Genomic DNA, 19943 nt, shown 5'->3' with positions numbered 1-19943 from the left:
AGGCGCCGCTGTCCGCTAGGAGGCGGCGCTACAAGGAAGGGGCGGGCACGCCGGGCAGAGAGCCGGCTCGGGGGCGGAGCTACCCCCGGCCGTGCGCGCGCTGAAAAAGCGCTAGTGTGAAACCGGCCTTAGCAATTTTGCGTTCTCGAGCTTTTTTTTTTTCTTCCCCTTCATACAAAAGCTATAACTTCATTGAGGGCTTGTTTTTTGCTGAACAAGTTGTACTTTTGAATTACCTCATTCATTTCATTAAAGTACTGGAAATAAGGAAAAAAATTCCAAGTGCAGTGAAATTGCTAAAAAAAAATAAATTCAATTCCGCAAATTTATTTCAGACAGAAACCCTGACAACCCCAGTTGTGGGGTGAAACATAATGTGAAGAAGGCCGAAATGGGTTCGAATTGTGGTTCAGTTTGCCGGAGTACATGCCTTGTATGGATTTACTGTGATTCGCTAGACTGTAGAATCTGGCGTAATGCTCAGCTAATGTGTGTGTGAAGGGGCCAAGTGTAGAGTAAGCCAACCAAGGGGTTAAGTAAGGACGTGTCCTATGTGTAGCGAGATGCACCAGTTTTATCATACCGCTGGCACAAACCTGAATAATGGAGCTCCTCTTCTGCCAGGTCTAGTTTTCCGCACAAGACCTCTATACTAAATGCCCCGCTTTGTGTTTTGTAGCATTTCCCAGACAACAAAGAGCTGGTCAGCTTTAATGTCAACCAGAACTTGCTTCCAAGACCGGATTTTGAAATTGAGAAGAAGAAACCAAGAAACAAGCGGGTACAGAGGACGGCAGAGAAGCCAGCTCCTCGTTCTAAGAAAAGGAAGAAGGAGGAAGAGCCGAAGACAGCCATATTTTCTAACTCCGAGACCTTCAGCCAAATAAAGCAGGTAACTAATCCCAGCAACGCCATTTACAATGTTCTAAAAACATGATGAATTTTATTTTTGATGACTTGAGTATTACTGCTTCACCAATAAACATTTTATTAATTTCTTTAGCAGCTTTCCCTGCTTCCACTAATTGAGCCAATAGTTGGAATCAATTTTGCACAATTTCTCCCTTATGGAACTGGCCCGATGAGTGCTGGGAGTCGGCTGCTGGGATCCTTCGGCTGTGCTTCTCTTGATGGCGTATCTGATTACTATTCTCAGCTTATCTTTAAGGTTTGTACACACTTTTTCACACATTTGTAGGGAGTGGGGGGATTTAAAACATTGGTGGTTGGAAAAATTAATTGGTAAAAGCTCGCTTCTCAGACCACCTCCTTTATCCGAATGAAGAACATCAATACCATATATATTCGAGTATAAGCCGAAGCCCCTAATTTTGCCACGGAAAACTGGGTAAGCTTATTGACTCGAGTATGAGCCGGGTATTTATTGTTCCCTCATCCCTGTCCTGCTCTGAGTGGCTCTCCCCCCTCCCAGTATGCATGCCTTGGCTCCCCCATCCCATCCTTCTATGTATGGCTCTGCTCCCTGTCCTCCCCCATGCTCCTCTGTGCTCCCCCTGTCCTGCTGTGTGCTCCCCCCGTCCTGCTGTGTGCTTCCCCCGTCCTGTGTGCCGCTCTGTGCCTCCCATCCTGCTCTGTGCCTCCCATCCTGCTCTGTGCCTCCCATCCTGCTCTGTGCCTCCCATCCTGCTCTGTGCCTCCCATCCTGCTCTGTGCCTCCCATCCTGCTCTGTGCCCCCCATTCTGCTCTGTGCCCCCCATTCTGCTCTGTGCCCCCCATTCTGCTCTGTGCCCCCCATTCTGCTCTGTGCCCCCCGTTCTGCTCTGTGCCCCCCGTTCTGCTCTGTGCCCCCCGTTCTGCTCTGTGCCCCCCATTCTGCTCTGTGCCCCCCATTCTGCTCTGTGCCCCCCATTCTGCTCTGTGCCCCCCGTTCTGCTCTGTGCCCCCCGTTCTGCTCTGTGCCCCCCGTTCTGCTCTGTGCCCCCCGTTCTGCTCTGTGCCCCCCGTTCTGCTCTGTGCCCCCCGTTCTGCTCTGTGCCCCCCGTTCTGCTCTGTGCCCCCCCGTTCTGCTCTGTGCCCCCCCGTTCTGCTCTGTGCCCCCCCGTTCTGCTCTGTGCCCCCCCGTTCTGCTCTGTGCCCCCCCGTTCTGCTCTGTGCCCCCCCGTTCTGCTCTGTGCCCCCCCGTTCTGCTCTGTGCCCCCCCGTTCTGCTCTGTGCCCCCCGTTCTGCTCTGTGCCCCCCGTTCTGCTCTGTGCCCCCCCGTCCTGCTCTGTGCCCCCCCGTTCTGCTCTGTGCCCCCTCGTCCTGCTCTTTGCCCCCCCCGTCCTGCTCTGTGCCCCCCCGTCCTGCTCTGTGCCCCCCCGTCCTGCTCTGTGCCCCCCCCGTCCTGCTCTGTGCCCCCCGTCCTGCTCTGTGCCCCCCCGTCCTGCTCTGTGCCCCCCCGTCCTGCTCTGTGTCCCCCCCGTCCTGCTCTGTGTCCCCCCCATCCTGCTCTGTGTCCCCCCCCATCCTGCTCTGTGTCCCCCCCCATCCTGCTCTGTGTCCCCCCCCATCCTGCTCTGTGTCCCCCCCCCATCCTGCTCTGTGTCCCCCCCCCATCCTGCTCTGTGTCCCCCCCCCCGTCCTGCTCTGTGTCCCCCCCCCGTCCTGCTCTGTGTCCCCCCCCCCATCCTGCTCTGTGTCCCCCCCCATCCTGCTCTGTGTCCCCCCCCATCCTGCTCCATCATACTCACCCTCCTGTGCAATCGCTGAACGTCCCCTGCATCCTCCGTTGTCCCAGGGCTGGCAGCTTCTTCCTGTGTTGAGCGGTCACATGGTACCGCTCATTAAGGTCATTAATATGGACCCCACGCCTATGGGAGTGGAGTTGTGTCCATATTCATGTCCTTAACAAGCGGTACCATGGGACCGCTCAACACAGGAAGAAGCTACCACTGGACAACAGAGGATGCAGGGGACGTTCAGTGATGGCACAGGAGAGGAGTATGATGTCCCAGCCACCGGCTCCTGCCGCCGCTCCCCCTCCCCCGCTGGTTTCTGCACAATTACTCGTGTATAAAGGCCCGTCACACACGAGATCGCTGATTTTGTGACGCTACAGTGATTTCGCCAGCGAGATCGCTGTGTGTGATGGGGATCAGCGACCGGCCCCCCTTCCGGTTATTGCTGGCCAGCGCTCATCACTGCATGTGGCAGCCAGAGACCAGCGATCAGCAACGCTGGACACTGGTTTCTAATGTAAACATTGGGTAACCAGGAGCGCGGCGTACACGCTGGTTTCCAAGGTAAACAGCGGTTATCCCGGAGTCGCGTGGCTCTTAGATAACCGATTTTTCCTTGGAAACCAGTGTCGCTGATCCTGATCGCTGGTGGGGCTGTCTAACAATGTCCCAGTGATCCCATCATGTCGAACCGTTGGTGGGATCGCTGGGACATCGGTACATGTAACGGGGGCTTAAGCCGAGGGGGCATTTTCAGCACAAAAAAAGGTGCTGAAAATTTCGGCTCATACACGAGTATATACGGTAATTTGTAGAATCTGCTACTTGCCTCCTTACACTGTAATTACAGGCATCAGAACAATAGATCAAACACCTAAGCTTACCGCTACCATAACACCACTGTAGGAAATCCATTATCGGAAGTGTTCAACATTCATCGTGGTCAATAAGCTTTACAGCGATCCTGTAGATGTCAGGGCTGAGTAATAGTCACTGGCCATCCACTTTCATACAATTTCCAGATATTTTCAGAATAAAATTCTGGGAAAAAAAATCCTAATTGTTATATTTTTTCGGACGGCTGATCTTCAGCTGTCAGCACTTGACAAGTTTGGAAGCGCAACTGCATGCACGTGCACTTTGTCAGCACGTCATCCGATATTAGAGCTACATGTGAAGGCTGACTGCTCATTTCAATTACTAAGCTGGCTCTCTTCTCTGTTTATACATCGACCTTTAGGCTATGTGCACACGTATGCAGAAAATTTCTGCATAAAAACTGGACTCCTTCCCAGAAAACACGCTTTTTTTTCGTGCGTTTTCTGCGCGTTTTTTATGCGTTTTTTTCCCGCGCGTCCCCAGACACACACAAAATAGCCAGAAATGCGGAATTTTCCGCAAAATTAATGAGCGTGCTGCGTTTTTACCTCAAAGCGTTTTACTCTGTCGCCTCATTGGGGGACACAGAACCATGGGTGTTATGCTGCTGTCCACTAGGAGGCGACACTATGCATAATCTGAAAAAGATTAACTTTGGCTCCTCCTCTGCAGTATACACCCGTGGACGGCGTCAGCCTTCTCCAGTTTTTGCTTAGTGTCGCAAGGAGTTGTGGTGCCGGTTCCCGCGAACGAGAGATTCCGAGGGTTCTACTCAAATCTGCACCTACATCACAGGGCACAAGGCAAGTGGTCACCGAGGGAAGTGACATTGCCCATCAATATTCTGGAAATCAGGGCCATCCTCTTGGCACTGAGAGCCTTTCATCACTTGCTTGCAGCCTCGCACATGCGGATACAGTCGGACAATGCCACGGCTGTGGCATACGTGAACCACCAAGTCTGGACCCGCAGCGCCCAGGCGATGAGAGAAGTGGCGCATATCCTCCGCTGGGCGGAAGACACGAGGTCGGTACTTTCTGCGGTCCACATTCCGGGTGTAGAAAACTGGGAAGCAGACTTCCTCAGCAGGCAAGGAATGGACTCGGGGGAGTGGTCTCTCCATCCCGAGATTTTTTACCACATCTGTCAATGCTGGGGAACCCTGGAGGTGGACCTAATGGCATCCCATCTCAATACCAAGGTCCCCAATTTCATGGCCAGGACACACGACCCGCGGTCGCTCGGAGCGGATGCCCTGGTCCAGGACTGGTCCCAGTTCCGACTCCTGTACATTTTTCCACCCCTCCCCCTAATCTCCAGGGTCGTGAGGAAGATCAAGCAAGAGGGAGTTCCAACCATCCTCATCACGCCAGACTGGCCCAGACGTACACGGTACGCCGACATCGTTCAATTTACAGCAGACGTTCCCTGGCGTCTACCCGACCGTCACGACCTTCTGTCTCAAGGTCCGTTCTTCCATCAGAATTCAGGGGCTCTCAATTTGACGGCATGGCCCTTGAAACCTGGATTCTAACCCAGGCAGGTTTTTCACCGGCAGTCATTGCCACCATGATCAGGGCAAGGAAGCCTGCCTCCGCCAAGATCTATTATCGTACCTGGAGAGCTTTCTTTAATTGGTGCGAATCTCATGGACAAGTCTCACTCCCTTATTCCCTCCCGAAGGTACTAGGTTTTCTTCAATCGGGCCTAGACGCCAAGCTATCCTTAGGCTCGCTTAAGAGTCAGGTGTCGGCGCTTTCAGTCCTTTTTCAAAAGCGCATTGCTATTAAACCGCAAGTAAGGACTTTCATCCAGGGAGTTTCCCGATTGGTTCCTCCCTACAAACGTCCGCTGGATACGTGGGACCTCAATCTGGTCCTGACAGCAATGCAAGCTCCACCCTTCGAACCTCTTAGAGGAGTTCCACTCTCCATTCTGTCTCAGAAAGTGGTTTTTCTAGTGGCGATCACCTCGTTACGCAGAGTGTCGGAATTGTCAGCACTTTCCTGCAGACGGCCTTTCCTAGCCTTTCACCAGGACAAGGTGGTTCTCCGCACGGTACCATCCTTCCTTCCGATGGTTGTGTCCAACTTTCACCTCAATGAGGAGATTTCACTGCCATCCCTTTGCCCGGTTCCGGTTCATAGAGTGGAGAAGGCTCTGCATACGCTTGACCTCGTCAGAGCATTGCGGATTTACGTGTCCAGGACTGCACCTTTCCAGAAGTCTGATTCCCTCTTCATTCTTCCAGAAGGTAGTCGCAAGGGACTGCCGGCTTCCAAGGCTACCCTTGCCAGGTGGATCAAGTCCACCATACATGAGGCCTACCGAATTAACAGTTCCCCTCTTCCGGCCGGTATCACGGCACACTCTACACGGGCAGTAGGGGCCTCCTGGGCCATTCGACATCAGGCTTCGGCACATACCCAGTCCTCAGCGGATGCGAGCCTGGGTAGACTGGTTCTGCAGGCGGCAGTGCCCCAAATTTAGGGACCTGCTAGCACATTATTCGTCCATTGCTTCCCACCCAGGGACTGCTTTGGGGCGTCACATGGTTCTGTGTCCCCCAATGAGGCGACAGAGTAAAGGAGATTTTTGTGTACTCACCGTAAAATCTTTCTCTTAGCCTCTAATTGGGGGACACAGCTCCCACCCTGTTGCCCTTATGGGCCGTTGTTTACGGTTGAGTTCTCATATTTTTCTTTGAGCTCGTACATAGTAGCCTTCTTACAGGCATGGTTATGTTATATGGTTACGTTCCTCCTAATGCTTTTGCACAAAACTGGAGAAGTCTGACGCCGTCCAGGGGTGTATACTGCAGAGGAGGAGCCAAAGTTAATCTTTTTCAGATTATGCATAGTGTCGCCTCCTAGTGGACAGCAGCATAACACCCATGGTTCTGTGTCCCCCAATTAGAGGCTAAGAGAAAGAGATTTTACGGTGAGAACACAAAAATCTCCTTTTTTCGCGGTAAAAAATGCATCAATATGCACAAAAGGTGGAAAATGCGTTAAAATGAATAGGAAGCTTCTTTTAAGCCATTTTTGATGTAAATCCGCAAAAAAAAGCTGTGTGTGAACACAGCCTTAAAGAGAAGTTACTGGTTTGCTACAGGCCAACCCCCTTCCAACCTAACTCATATTTGCCAATAACTGGCGCAGAAGTAGAACTACTTAATCCTGGGCTAAGGCTTACAGCTAAAGGTCCAGGGCACCTTTAAAAAAATATATATATATATTTTGTACTATATTGGCAAATTCTTTATAATCCTAATAAAAGTATAATTTTTTTGCAAATTTAACTTCCTTTTAGGTAAGTTATAATTTAAGGGTTTGGCTGCCTCTTTTTAACTAGTGGATTATCCTTAGGATGGGCCATCAATATCTGATCTTTGGCAGTGGTACACACTTCCATTCAGCTGTTACTGATCAGCAAGGGTGCCGGAGTTGCCCCTCCACTAATCAGATGTTAACAGTTTATCCCAAGGATTAGACCATCAATAAAGAACTAGTGGTCAACCTCTTTTCACGTACATGTATGTCAAAAGTGAATGTCCATGGCTTCGATGCGGGCTCGTGCTCCTAGACAGAAACTTTCCCTGCACATGATGGTTGATTTAATCCGTTGCTGTTAAATCCCACTGTCCATCTCTGACAGCAGCATTTAACACACGCTGACAGTGAGCCCATCATCCTATGTGTGCCCATGACGTGATTGCGGGTTGTCGATGGGTTGCTTTGTCACCTAGGGGTCTGCTGATGACCACCGTGTCGGTCATTACGATTCTCCTGTGAAAAGCCAGCCTGTGGCCATCCTTCATAGGAGAAAGCAGTTCTGATAGCACAATCTATGTACAGAGAAAATCACTATCGGGCGATCACAGCTTCAAGTCCCCCAAGGGGGACAATAAAATACAGTAAAAGTGTTTAAAAATTTGAAAAAAGAAAAAGCACAAGATAACACCTTATCCGACCATGTTTGCTCATAACTAATGAGTGTTCATTTTTTGTTTTACAGCAAAATAATCTCAGCAATCCTCCCACGCCTCCGGCTTCTCTGCCTCCCACTCCACCACCGGTGACCTGCCAGAAGATGGTGAATGGTTTTGCCACCACTGAAGAGCTGGCAGGAAAGGCTGCCATTCTTGGGGGCCATGGTATAAATGAGTTTATCTTTTTCTGAACTAAAGGCTCAATTCATTATTGCATTTTTTGCCTTTTTTTATTTCATGTGTTAAATTTTCACATTATTTTTAAAATGTGTGCCTTTTTTTAAAGTCTATTTTGTATGTTCTGCAGTTTTTTTGTGTTCTTTCTCTTTATGCTCGTCATTGTGGACAGAGTTTGAAATTTTTGGCTGATTTCGTCAGATTCATCAATTACAGCTTTTTAAATGTTTGTGCAAATTATGTTCAGTTAAAAAACTTGCTTAAATTTTGCAATATTTTAGCTGAAACAGCAATTTTGTTTGCTAGAAAAGAAAATCCCAAAATGGTTAAAAACCATAGGGATTTTTTATCTGCAAAATTAATTATCTCCATGCCTCATTTCACAAAGACATCATTAATACCAAAAGACAAAAAAGGAGATGTAAAAAAAAAAAAAAAAAAAAGCGGCAAATGATGAATCGGGCCCCTAAGTGTTTAATTCTCTTATTAAGAAATTATCCTGTATATTTGTGCTTATATCTGTTTTGTATTTCAGTTACCAAAGCTCTGGGACCCAAACAATTTCAGCTGCCATTCAGGTCCCAGGATGATTTGTTGGCTAGAGCCATGACTCAGGGACCGAAATCCGTGGATGTCCCTGCTTCTTTGCCAACTCCACCCCACAATAATCAGGAGGAGTTGAGGTGAGAAGTAAAACTTTCAGCGTTTGTTCCGTTACATGGTACAATGCATTGTTAGTGTTAACAATTTGTATGTTCTTTTTACCAGGGTTCAGGATCACTGTGATGCCAGGGATAGTCCTGACAGTTTTGTGCCCTCCTCATCTCCTGAAAGTGTGGTTGGGATGGAAATTAGCAGATACCCAGACTTGTCGCTAGTGAAAGAGGAGCCTCCAGATCCCGCACCTTCCCCCATCATTCCAATGCTACCGAGCAGCACAGGAAAAGGTATTTTGAGAGAAACCAAATAAGTTTGATCCATAGTTACGATGATAAATTGGCCATGAGGATCCCAAATATGTGATTCCTCTTCTTTTAGTCTTTCCAGGATCTGATGCCAGAGATTGTGGATTGAAGAGAGAGCCAGGAGCAGGTACCCTGCTTTTTGGATCACAGTTTGCACAAGCACCAAATGGACCCAAATCTGGATTTATCTCTGTGTCCATCACCCTGCACCCTACAGCTGCGGAGGTAATCTATCTGTAGATCCATAGTTAAGTATACAGATCTGTCTTTTACCTTCTGTGTATGTTCTGGATTATCCAGCACTTACAGAACATTTGTGCCTGTTTGTTTTATTCTCGCGCTAAATTCAGATTCTGAACCGTGTGGACAAGTTGTGTCCGCAGTTTGCAGACATGACTGTTTGTGTGTGCTCATCTGGAAAAGTGGAGGGGCGCAGGGGCTGCCTACTATATACATGCACAGGTCATCAATGTCCATGTGTGAGCTCAATAGGATGTCTGTGGGTCTGTATACCACTCTGTGAGAGAACGTATGTGCAGACCCATAAACTTGTTATTGAGTCCGTGCACTGCACAGGAGCTTTAGATTTCAGAGCGGTTTTCAACTGATTGGTGGGGGCTCAGGACCCGGACCCCCACTGATCAGCAACACTATGCAGCACCTGTTAATGTAGGACAAGTTTTCTAAAGTGACAGTCACATTGCTGTGCGGAGTCGTTTAAAGTGTATCTGTTGTGTGAAAAGATTTTGCTCATAACCGTTGTTGGCTCCAAATTAGCTGCAGTTTTATGTGCAAGATTTGGAAGAAGCTATAACTTAAAACTCTTACTATTTTAAACCCTTATAGCATAGCCTGTAAGCGTCTGCTCAGAGCAGAATCTAACACACCTCCTCCCTGCCTGTCTGCAAAGGCCCTGTAAAAATAAAAAAAATCATATATTTGGTATCCTGCATCCAGAACAACCTAACCTATAAAATTGTCCCTCTAGTTAACCCCTTAAGTGAAAACCGTTGCAAAAATATGCTTTTTATCAAACCGCTGAACAAAAATTGAAATAAAATACAATCAAAAAGTCTCAATGTAAATGAAAAAAAGTATTGCTGTAAGTCATCTTGTCCTGCAAAAAAAGCTGCCATATTGCTCCATAAGCATAAAAATTAAAATGGCTATAGCGCTCAGAATAAAGGGATGCAAAAATAATTTTTTTCTATAATATAGTTTAATGGCACCAAAACAAAAAATTATATAAATGTGCTATCGCTGTACTAGCACTGACCAGAAGAACAAAGCTGCCTTATCAATTTTACCACATGGTGAACAGCATAAAAAAAAATGTGAACAAAAAGCAGTCCAAAAATGTACCAATTAAAACGTCAACTAATCTTGCAAAAAACGAGCCCTCACATGACTCTCAGCAGAAATATAGAATAATTCTAGCTCTCAAAATATGGCTAAACAAAAACTGTTAAGCAACACCAAACAAACTGATATAAATCTGGTATCGCTGAAATCGCATCGACCCAAAGAATAGTCGTCTAATCACTTATACTGCACGAGGAACGACGTAAAAAAAAACAAAAAAACTTTGACCTGCTGTTGATTTGATGATTCTGACTCCCAAAGATCACGGTAAGGCTCTGCGCACATTCATCCTGTGCTCTACACTGGGCGCTTACACTAGGATTTCTGTCTAAATTTCTGAAATACGTGATTCATACGGAACCCCCGGCGGAAGAGTCCCTATAATGAGACAGATGGAAACACTGTGAACACCATAGGACCTGTGATCCAATGGTGTCTGTTTTTTTAAGCGTGCATAAAAGTGCCGTTGACCACAGTGTTGTGCACCTATGTAAAGGACACCGCTGATCAGAGTCCAGAGTAACTCTGCTGCCTCATTATAGTGAATGGATCCCTCAGGGGTTTCATCTGAAACATGTCATTCAGAGATTTAGATGGAAACCCAATATAAGTAGTCAATGTGGGGCGTCAGATAAATGTGATCCCAAATGTTATGTAAAATATTCCCAATAAAAGCTTCAATCAACAACAAAAAAGCAAATCCCCACTCAGGTCTGTCACCTGTCAATGGAAATTTAGGGGGCTTCCATGTTCCTGGAAATACAAAGGTTCTGGAAAAGCTCTTTAGCTCCTTGCACCCCAAAAGGAATCCAGAGAATTCTGCTCTCCCAAATACAAATGCCCCCCTCCCTTCTGAGCCCCAGTGTGCATAAACCGTAGTTAGCCTCCACGTTTGGCATTGTAGCGATGAGAGCCCGCCTACTTTACAGGGTTTCATGTCTCTAGAAGCATGAACTGGGCACTACACTGTATGGGCACCATAGTGGCAGATTTGCAGTTTTCACTCAGCAACATTCTCTGCTGCTTGTTTCTAGCAAAACACCCATGGAGTCAAAATTGTCATTGCACCTTTAGATACATTTCCAAAATGGGGTCACTTGAGGGGGATTCTGCTCTTCTGACACTGTATATGAAGCCCGCACGCTATTCTATCATTTGTTCTCCAAGAGTCAAATGGCGCTCCTTCCATCCAGAGGCTCGCCGTGTGGCTAAGCAATACTGTGCAACTACATATGGGGTATTTCTAATTTCCGCTTAAATCGTGGATCAAATTTTGGTGCCATTTTTACCCATTTAGCCGTGTGAAAGTGTAAAATCTGGGGCCGAAACAACATTTTGGTTTTAAAAATTTAATTATTTTTTGTTCAACACTCAATGGTATCAAATTCTGTGACACACTTGTGTTGTCAATATAATCACTGCACCCCTAGGTGAAAGTGGGGCTCTGCTGTTCTGACACCTCAGGGGCTCTGACAATGTCACATGGCACCCGCAAACCATAACAGCAAAATGTGCACTAAAATATGGCACTCCTCCCTTTCTGAGCTTTACACTGTGCCTCAAAATTAGTTTTCAACCACAAATGGGGTATTGACGTGCACAGAAATAATTGCGTAACACGTTGTACAATCCATTTTCTCCTATTATCCCAATTGAAAACTTAAGGCCAAAGTATAATTTTAATGGAAAAAACTGTAATTTCCTACTGATTCAGCGCAATGTTATACAATTCTGTGGATCGCCTGATGGTTAAAACTACTCACTACACCGCTAGATGAATTGCTCAAGAGGGATAGTTTCCAAAACGTCACCTGTGGAGGTTTCTTCTGTTATGGCGTGTCAGGAGCTCTTTAAATGTGATATGTTATCCGCAATCTACTCCAGCATAAATTGCGCTCCAGAATTCAATTGAGGCTACTTCTCTTCCAAGCCCTGCCATGCGCTCAAACAGTAGTTTTTCTCCACATATTGGGTAACTGTACTCAGGACAAATTGCACGACCAATTGTATGGTCCATTTTCTCCTGTCACCCTTCTGAAAAATGAAAAATTTGGGGCTGAAGCAACACTTTTGTGGGAAAAATATACTTTTATTTTCACACTAGGCGATAGTGCTGCTTTTTACTCTGTCGCCTCATTGGGGGACACAGAACCGTGGGTGTTATGCTGCTGTCCACTAGGAGGCGACACTATGCATAATCTGAAAAAGATTAACTATGGCTCCTCCTCTGCAGTATACACCCCTGGAACGGCGTCAGCCTTCTCCAGTTTTTGCTTAGTGTCGCAAGGAGGCACACCTTTTTTTCGTCCGTTTTTTTGTCCGGAATACAGATGAAGAAAAGTGGGTCTCCAGCGAGACTCCCGGCATGGCTCCTTCCTTGGCCCCCTTTTTTTAGGGGTGCCCAGTTGAAGTGGAGATGGCTATTCCCCATGTCGCTCCTTCCCCAGTCCCTCGGGTACTGGTCCGAAGTTGAGACCCCCCTCCTTCCACAACCCCTTTGGGGTCTGGGTTGAGGTTGAGGCGAGGATGAAGACCCCCTGACGGTAACAGACGCACCCTCGGGGCATTAGGTTGAGACGCCTCAGGTAGGGTCGGAGAACAGACCAGCTGTGGGATCCTGCTGGGGCCGGGGGAGGGTGCAGGCAGACATGGCACAGCAGAGACAGGGCTTTCTGCGCCCCTGTCTCTGCAGCAGCAGCGGCTCCATGGCGCTCCAGAGGGACCCCCCAAACATGAACCGCTGCCCCCACCGCTAGCCAGTTGCCCATTCTGGGGGGGTCTGGTACAGATGCAACCCCCTCCCGGACTACCGCGCCGCTCTGGAGCCCTCCTGGGCATCAGGCCTCTACTTGAGACCGCGGCTTCGGCCTAGCTGAAGCCGCCGCCTTTTCCCCGCCCCCCGGATGACTAAAATGACACACTATGGTGTCATAGGAAGGGCGGATCGAGGCAGAAAGGGCGCGTTTCTACTCAGCTCAGCGCGCCCTTTTCAGCTCTCCGCCCCCTCCTTCCTCTCCTCAGCGTCCCGGTGGCCATTTTTTTTGGCTGCAGACATCCTGACAACGGACGCCTCCAGCAAGGGAGAGCCACAGCAGTCTCCGGGGGGCACAGAACTGGGATCTGTCGGCGCTGGACCTAGGGGCACACTGGTGGGGTAAGCTCACAGCTGGGTTCTCTTTACTCAGCTGTGATCCATACTGCCAGGCTCTCTGTGGGTTCCCTCTGCGTAGCCACCCCTGTAGGATCCCGGATAGCCAGCCTCTGTGCACTATGCTGGGCTCAAGAAAGAGAACCAGGCAGGAATGTTTCTATGCATTCTGCACAGCCTGCAAAGCCACGCTCCCCAGTTGCAGCACGTATCTGCACTGCCGGTATTGCATCCAGAACTCTGGGTCAGAACCCCAGGGAGTCCCTACCAACGCTTCAGTGTCTGATACCACGCCTGAATGGGCTACTCAGATGTCACAGTCTATGACACAGTCCATAGATAACTTAACCGCCACATTGCTGTAAGCTCTGCAGGGTCGTGTCCCGGCTATGAACGTTGCCCAGCAAACGGACAGCTTGTCTCAGGAACATGCTGCTTCCGACTCTCACAGACGTAAGCGGACCCACAGGTCACGATCACCTGAGTCATCCTATAGCACAAGGTCATCCCCCCAGGGGGAGACACCGTCATTCCAGGTCTCCTAGGCAGTCCCCTGTCAAAGACAGACAATGCAGTTCACCACAGAGATCCCCCACCACAGAAAACCCCTGCCCCAGATCGCCCATCAGGGAACACCTTAGCGATACACAGAATTCAGAAGGCATCTGTGACTCAGACAACGAAACGGAAAGGTCCGTGGTACCTTCTCCACCTAGCAATACAGCGCTAGTTGAGGACATAATCTCTGCCATCCATCGGGTGCTGGAAATTTCAGAGCCAGCCCCAGAACATAAGATTTGCTTAGAAAGTGTTCTAAAACAACCTAAGGTCTTCCTTAATCACCATGAGTTTCAGAAGATACTTGGTAAACAGTTTTCGCAGCCTGAGAAAAAATTTGCCAATCGCAAATATTTGGAAGCGAAGTACCCCTTCTCACAGAAAGACACCAAACAGTAGACAGATACACCCGAAGTGGACCCCCCGGTATCTAGACTAGCAGCGCAGACCCTACTCTCTCTGCCAGATAGCTCAACCCTCAGGGACGCAGCAGACCGGCAAGTAGAACGCATGGCTCGTTCCATTTTCGAAGCAGCAGGGGCCTCCCTGGCCCCTGCGTTTGCTTCAGTTTGGGCAGCCAAGGCCATCCTGGCTTGGGCCAAAAAACTGCAGGAGGGTCTTCAAGCTTCAAATGCCGGGCTCTCGGACCAAGCGGTCCAGATAGCAGTGGTAGCAGACTACATGCTTCATGCAGCCCTAGACTCAGCAAGAGGTCTAGCGGGGGTAGCGGCAAACGCCATTACGATTCGGCGTATCCTCTGGCTGCGAGAATGGAAAGCGGCTGTGGCCTCAAAGAAGTCCCTCACGCATCTTCCGTACCTTACTGGAAGGCTTTTCGGCGAAAAGATGGACACAATGATAGCCAATGCCACTGGGGGTAAGAGTACCTCTCTCCCTCAACTGAAACCGAAACGCACGTTTAAACGGAGAAACCAGACACGATTCCGATCCTTTCGGAATTCCTCGGGCTGGTCCGTCTCGCGCCCAGCGCAACATCGTAACCGCTCTCCACGCAGGTCCAACCCACGGACGGCGCAGAGACCGGACAGAACTTGGCAGTCGAAAGCAGGCCAAGCGAAACCCAAGGGAGGAAAACCTGAGAACTTCGCTTCATCATGACTCACGAACTCTGGAGGACACCCCACCAGTAGGCGGGCGACTTTTACTCTTTCAGCAAGTCTGGCTGCCTATTACAGAAGACAGGTGGGTCAGTGAAATAGTGTCTTCCGGATACAAGATAGAGTTCACTTCCACTCCACTGAACCGGTTCTTCCTTTCTATCCCTCCAACACCATCAGACAAGGCTCATGCCTTCCACCAAGCGGTCTCCTCTCTCCTTCAAGCAGGAGTCGTGGTGCCGGTTCCCGCGAACGAAAAATTCCGAGGGTTCTACTCCAATCTATTCGTAGTTCCCAAGAAAGGAGGCAGCGTCCGGCCCATACTAGACCTAAAACAGCTCAACAAATATGTACGGGTCCGTCATTTCTGCATGGAGTCCCTCCGGTCCATCATAGCATCCATGGAGCAGGAAGAATACCTTGCCTCCATAGACGTACAAGACGCATATCTGCACATACCAATTGCTCCCGCCCATCAAAGGTTTCTCAGGTTCGCGGTCAACCAAAACCACTACCAGTTTGTCGCCCTTCCGTTCGGACTCGCCACGGCTCCAAGAACGTTTACCAAGGTCATGGCAGCCACCATGGACGTTCTACACTCGAGGCATTCTAGTCGTTCCGTACCTGGACGACCTTCTCATCAAGTCTTCCACCTTCAAGGACTGCGAGGTCAGTGTCTCAATCACAATAGACACACTGAGTCGTCTGGGATGGTTAGTCAACCTACAGAAATCGTCGACTACCCCGAGTCACTCTAACCTTCCTGGGAATGTTATTCGACACCTCCAGAGGTCTGGTGTTCCTTCCCAAGGACAAGACACTAGCCATCCGTCTGGGAGTTCGCACACTCCTCCGCAGTCCTCCCCGATCTCTCCGGTTTGCCATGAGAGTCCTCGGCAGGATGGCAGAAGCAATAGAGGCAGTGCCATTTGCCCAGTTTCACCTCAGGCCTCTTCAACTAGCCATCCTCAGATCTTGAGACAGGAATCCGTTCTCCCTCGACAGGGAGTTCCGGTTGACTTCGTCAACCAGGAGGTCCCTGCATTGGTGGCTCAAGCCAACTTCGCTTGCACGAGGAAAACCCTTTTTCTCTCAGGTCAATGGAAGGTCCTGACCACCGATGCAAGCCTGACAGGTTGGGGGGCGGTGCACCGACATCACAGGGCACAAGGCAAGTGGTCACCAAGGGAAGCGACCTTGCCCATCAATATCCTGGAAATCCGGGCCATCTTCCTGGCACTGAGAGCCTTTCATCACTTGCTTGCAGCCTCGCACATACGGATACAGTCGGACAATGCCACGGCTGTGGCATATGTGAATCACCAAGGCGGGACCTGCAGCGCCCAGGCGATGAGAGAAGTGGCACATATCCTCCACTGGGCGGAAGACACGAGGTCGGTACTCTCTGCGGTCCACATTCCGGGTGTAGAAAACTGGGAAGCCGACTTCCTCAGCAGGCAAGGAATGGACTCGGGGGAGTGGTCTCTCTATCCCGAGATTTTTTTACCAGATCTGTCAATGCTGGGGATCCCCGGATGTGGACCTAATGGCATCCCATATCAATGCCAAGGTCTCCAATTTCATGGCCAGGACACACGACCCGCGGTCGCTCGGAGCGGATGGACTGGTCCCAGTTCCAACTACTGTACATTTTTCCACCCCTCCCCCTGATCCCCAGGGTCGTGAGGAAGATCAAACAAGAGGGAGTTCCAACCATCCTCATCGCGCCAGATTGGCCCAGACGTACATGGTACGCCGACATCGTTCAACTTACAGCAGACACCCCTGGCGTCTCCCTGACCGTCACGACCTTCTGTCTCAAGGTCCGTTCTACCATTAGAATTCAGGGGCTCTCAATTTGACGGCATGGCCCTTGAAACCTGGATTCTAACCAGGCAGGGTTTTCACCAGATGTCATTGCGACCATGATCAGGGCAAGGAAGCCAGCCTCCGCCAAGATTTATTATTGTACCTGGAGAGCTTTCTTTTCCTGGTGTGAATCTCACGGACAAGTCCCACTCCCTTATTCCCTCCCGAAGGTACTAGGTTTCCTTCAATCGGGCCTAGACGCCAAGCTATCCCTAGGCTCGCTTAAGAGTCAGGTGTCAGCGCTTTCAGTCCTTTTTCAAAGGCGCATTGCTACCAAACCGCAACTAAGGACTTTCCTCCATGGAGTTTCCCGATTGGTTCCCCCCTACAAACGTCCACTGGAAACGTGGGACCTCAACCTGGTCCTGACAGCATTGCAGGCACCACCCTTCGAACCCCTTAAAGAAGTCCCACTCTGCATTCTGTCACAGAAAGTGGTTTTTCTAGTGGCAATCACCTCGCTACGCAGAGTGTCTGAATTGTCAGCACTTTCCTGCAGACGGCCTTTCCTAGTTTTTCACCAGGACAAGGTGGTTCTCCGTACTGTACCATCCTTCCTTCCGAAGGTTGTGTCCACCTTTCACCTCAATGAGGAAATCTCACTGCCATCCCTTTGTCCGGTTCTGGTTCATAGAGTGGAGAAGGCTCTGCATACGCTTGACCTCGTCAGAGCATTGCGGATTTACTTGTCCAGGACTGCACCCTTCCGGAAGTCTGATTCCCTCTTCTTTCTTCCGGAAGGCGGTCACAATGGCCTGCCGGCTTCCAAGGCTACCCTTGCCAGGTGGATCAAGTCCACCATACATGAGGCTTACTGCCTTAACAAGTCTCCTCTTCCGGCAGGTATCACGGCACATTCTACACGGGCAGTAGGGACCTCCTGGGCCATTTGGCACCAGGCTTCAGCACAACAAGTGTGCAAAGCGGCCACTTGGACTAGCCTACACACGTTTGCGAAACACTACAGTGTTCATACTCAGTCCTCAGCGGATGCGAGCCTGGGTAGACGGGTTCTGCAGGCGGCAGTGCCCCATGTTTAGGATTACCGCTAGCACAATATTCGTCCATTGCTTCCCACCCATGGACTGCTTTAGGACGTCCCAAGGTTCTGTGTCCCCCAATGAGGCGACAGAGTAAAGGAGATTTTTGTGTACTCACCCTAAAATCTCTTTCTCTTAGCCTCTAATTGGGGGACACAGCTCCCACCCTGTTGCCCTTACGGGCCGTTGTTTACGGTTGAGTTCTCATATTGTTTTTTGAGCTCGTGCATAGTAGCCTTCTTACAGGCATGGTTATGTTATTCTCTGTTACGTTCCTCCTAATGCTTTTGCACAAAACTGGAGAAGGCTGACGCAGTCCAGGGGAGTATACTGCAGAGGAGGAGCCATAGTTAATCTTTTTCAGATTATGCATAGTGTCGCCTCCTAGTGGACAGCAGCATAACACCCACGGTTCTGTGTCCCCCAACGGCTAAGAGAGAGATTTTACGGTGAGTACACAAAAAAAATTTTTTCTGCAGGAAAGAAGCTGCAGCAAAAAATTTGCTGCATGTTTGGTGCTTTTGTTGCTGCATTTTTTCCTGATACCTGCATTTTTTGGTGTGAATTTTCAGCGTTTTTCACCACCCATTATTATTATTTGGGAGTGAAAAATGCTGAAAGTGACAAGCTCTGTTGTGCTAAAAAAACATGCAACGCGCAAAAAAAAAACCAGAAATCTCAGACTTTGCTTTTTTTTTCAGTGTTTTTATAATGCAAATTTTAAGCTGTGTTTTACAGTACGTAAAATGCTGCTGAAAATTTGCATGATAAAACGCCTAGTGTGAAAACAGCCGAACGTTATAAAATTGAGGGACACACCTTAGAGGTCAAGGTGCTCACAACACTTTTAGATACATTCCTTGATGGGTGTAGTTTCCAAAATCAGGTCATTTTTTTTTTTTTGGGGGGAGGGGGGGGTCCATTGTTTAATCACGTCAATGGCATTGTAAATGCGACATGGCATCCGCTATCTACCGTATTCCAACCATTTTTGCGCTCCACAAGGCAAATAGCACGTCTTCCCTTCTGGGCCTTGCCTTCTGTCCAGTAGTTTTCCTTCACATGATGGGTATCGGCGTACTCAAAAGAAATTGCACAATAAATTTTATTTTCCATTTTCTCCCTCTACCCTTGTGAAAATAAAGAAATTTTGGGCTAAAGCAACGTTTTTGCAGGAAAAGGTAAAAAGTATTTTCTTTCATATAGCCCCCCCCCCCCCCCCGTCAATTCAAATGTGATGTTCATAAATTTTGTTGGAATAATGAGAAATTGCTGATAAAATTTTAACCCTTCTAAATTCCTATAAAAAATGGTTTAAAAAATTATGCAGATGTAAAGTAGACATGTGGGAAATGTTAGTTACTAATTATTTTGTACAGCATGGCTAACTGGTTTAAGAATATCAAAATTGAAAGTTTGAAAATTGCAAAAAAAAGTCAAAAAGCCAATATTTTCACAAACGCAAAATAGTTTATCTAAATTTACCACTAATATAAAGTACAATGTGTCACAAAAAAACAGTCTCCGGATCACTGAAATGCGTTGAAGCGTTCCAGAGTTCTTACCTCAAAGTGACACTGGTCAGAATTGTAAAGATTTGTTTGGTCAGGAAGGTGAAAACAGGCTCGGGGTGAAGGGATTAATGTCTCTATGTGTTTCTTTTCTAGAACATCAGTGGAGTAGTGGCTGCCTTTGCTGATTTGCTGCAAGTTCACATTCCCACCAGCTATGAAGTGAGCAGTGCTCCAGACTCTGCTCCCATTTTCCTAATGAATGGGCACAGGATGAACCCAAACATGGAGTACAGGCAACAGCTATTACGTCAGCGCCCCAGACCAGGGTTTATACCCCCGACCAGACTCATAGGATCATACAGCATGAAACCGCACGCCATGCCATTCATGCCTAACAGTACTGGTGAGTCTCTGACAACCTTCCATATATACAGAAGGGAATATAAGTATTTCATACATGGTAGATTTTGCAAGTTTTCCCACCCACAAAGTATGCAAAGGTCTGTAATTTTTATCACATGTACACATCAACCGTGAGAGACAAAATCTTAATAGAAAAAATTCCAGAACATCACATTGTATGATTTCTACATAATTTGCATCTTTTTGCATTAAGTATTTGATACAATACAAAAACAGAATT

General features: G+C 48.5%; 1 protein-coding gene across 6 annotated transcripts in view; it reads left to right on the top strand.

The window, feature by feature from the left end:
• The window catches only part of KMT2C (lysine methyltransferase 2C), a 312840-nt gene that overhangs the window by 266714 nt on the left and 26183 nt on the right, over window positions 1–19943 (top strand). For 5 of the 6 annotated variants that reach the window (XM_073581565.1, XM_073581563.1, XM_073581567.1 and 2 more), the window contains 7 exons: window positions 680–892; window positions 1004–1168; window positions 7576–7714; window positions 8262–8409; window positions 8495–8673; window positions 8765–8916; window positions 19454–19703. In XM_073581565.1, coding sequence (XP_073437666.1) covers window positions 680–892; window positions 1004–1168; window positions 7576–7714; window positions 8262–8409; window positions 8495–8673; window positions 8765–8916; window positions 19454–19703 — 1246 coding nt within the window. The remainder of the gene's footprint in view (window positions 1–679; window positions 893–1003; window positions 1169–7575; window positions 7715–8261; window positions 8410–8494; window positions 8674–8764; window positions 8917–19453; window positions 19704–19943) is intronic. The other variant, XM_073581564.1, reaches the window with a different exon arrangement.

Source organism: Dendrobates tinctorius, unplaced genomic scaffold, assembly GCF_039654945.1.
Source record: "Dendrobates tinctorius isolate UK_male_01 unplaced genomic scaffold, ASM3965494v1 ptg000070l, whole genome shotgun sequence".
NCBI classification, from domain to species: Eukaryota; Metazoa; Chordata; class Amphibia; order Anura; family Dendrobatidae; genus Dendrobates; species Dendrobates tinctorius.
The sequence above is the reverse complement of the archived record's forward strand: the minus strand, read 5'-3'. Positions and strand labels throughout refer to the sequence as shown.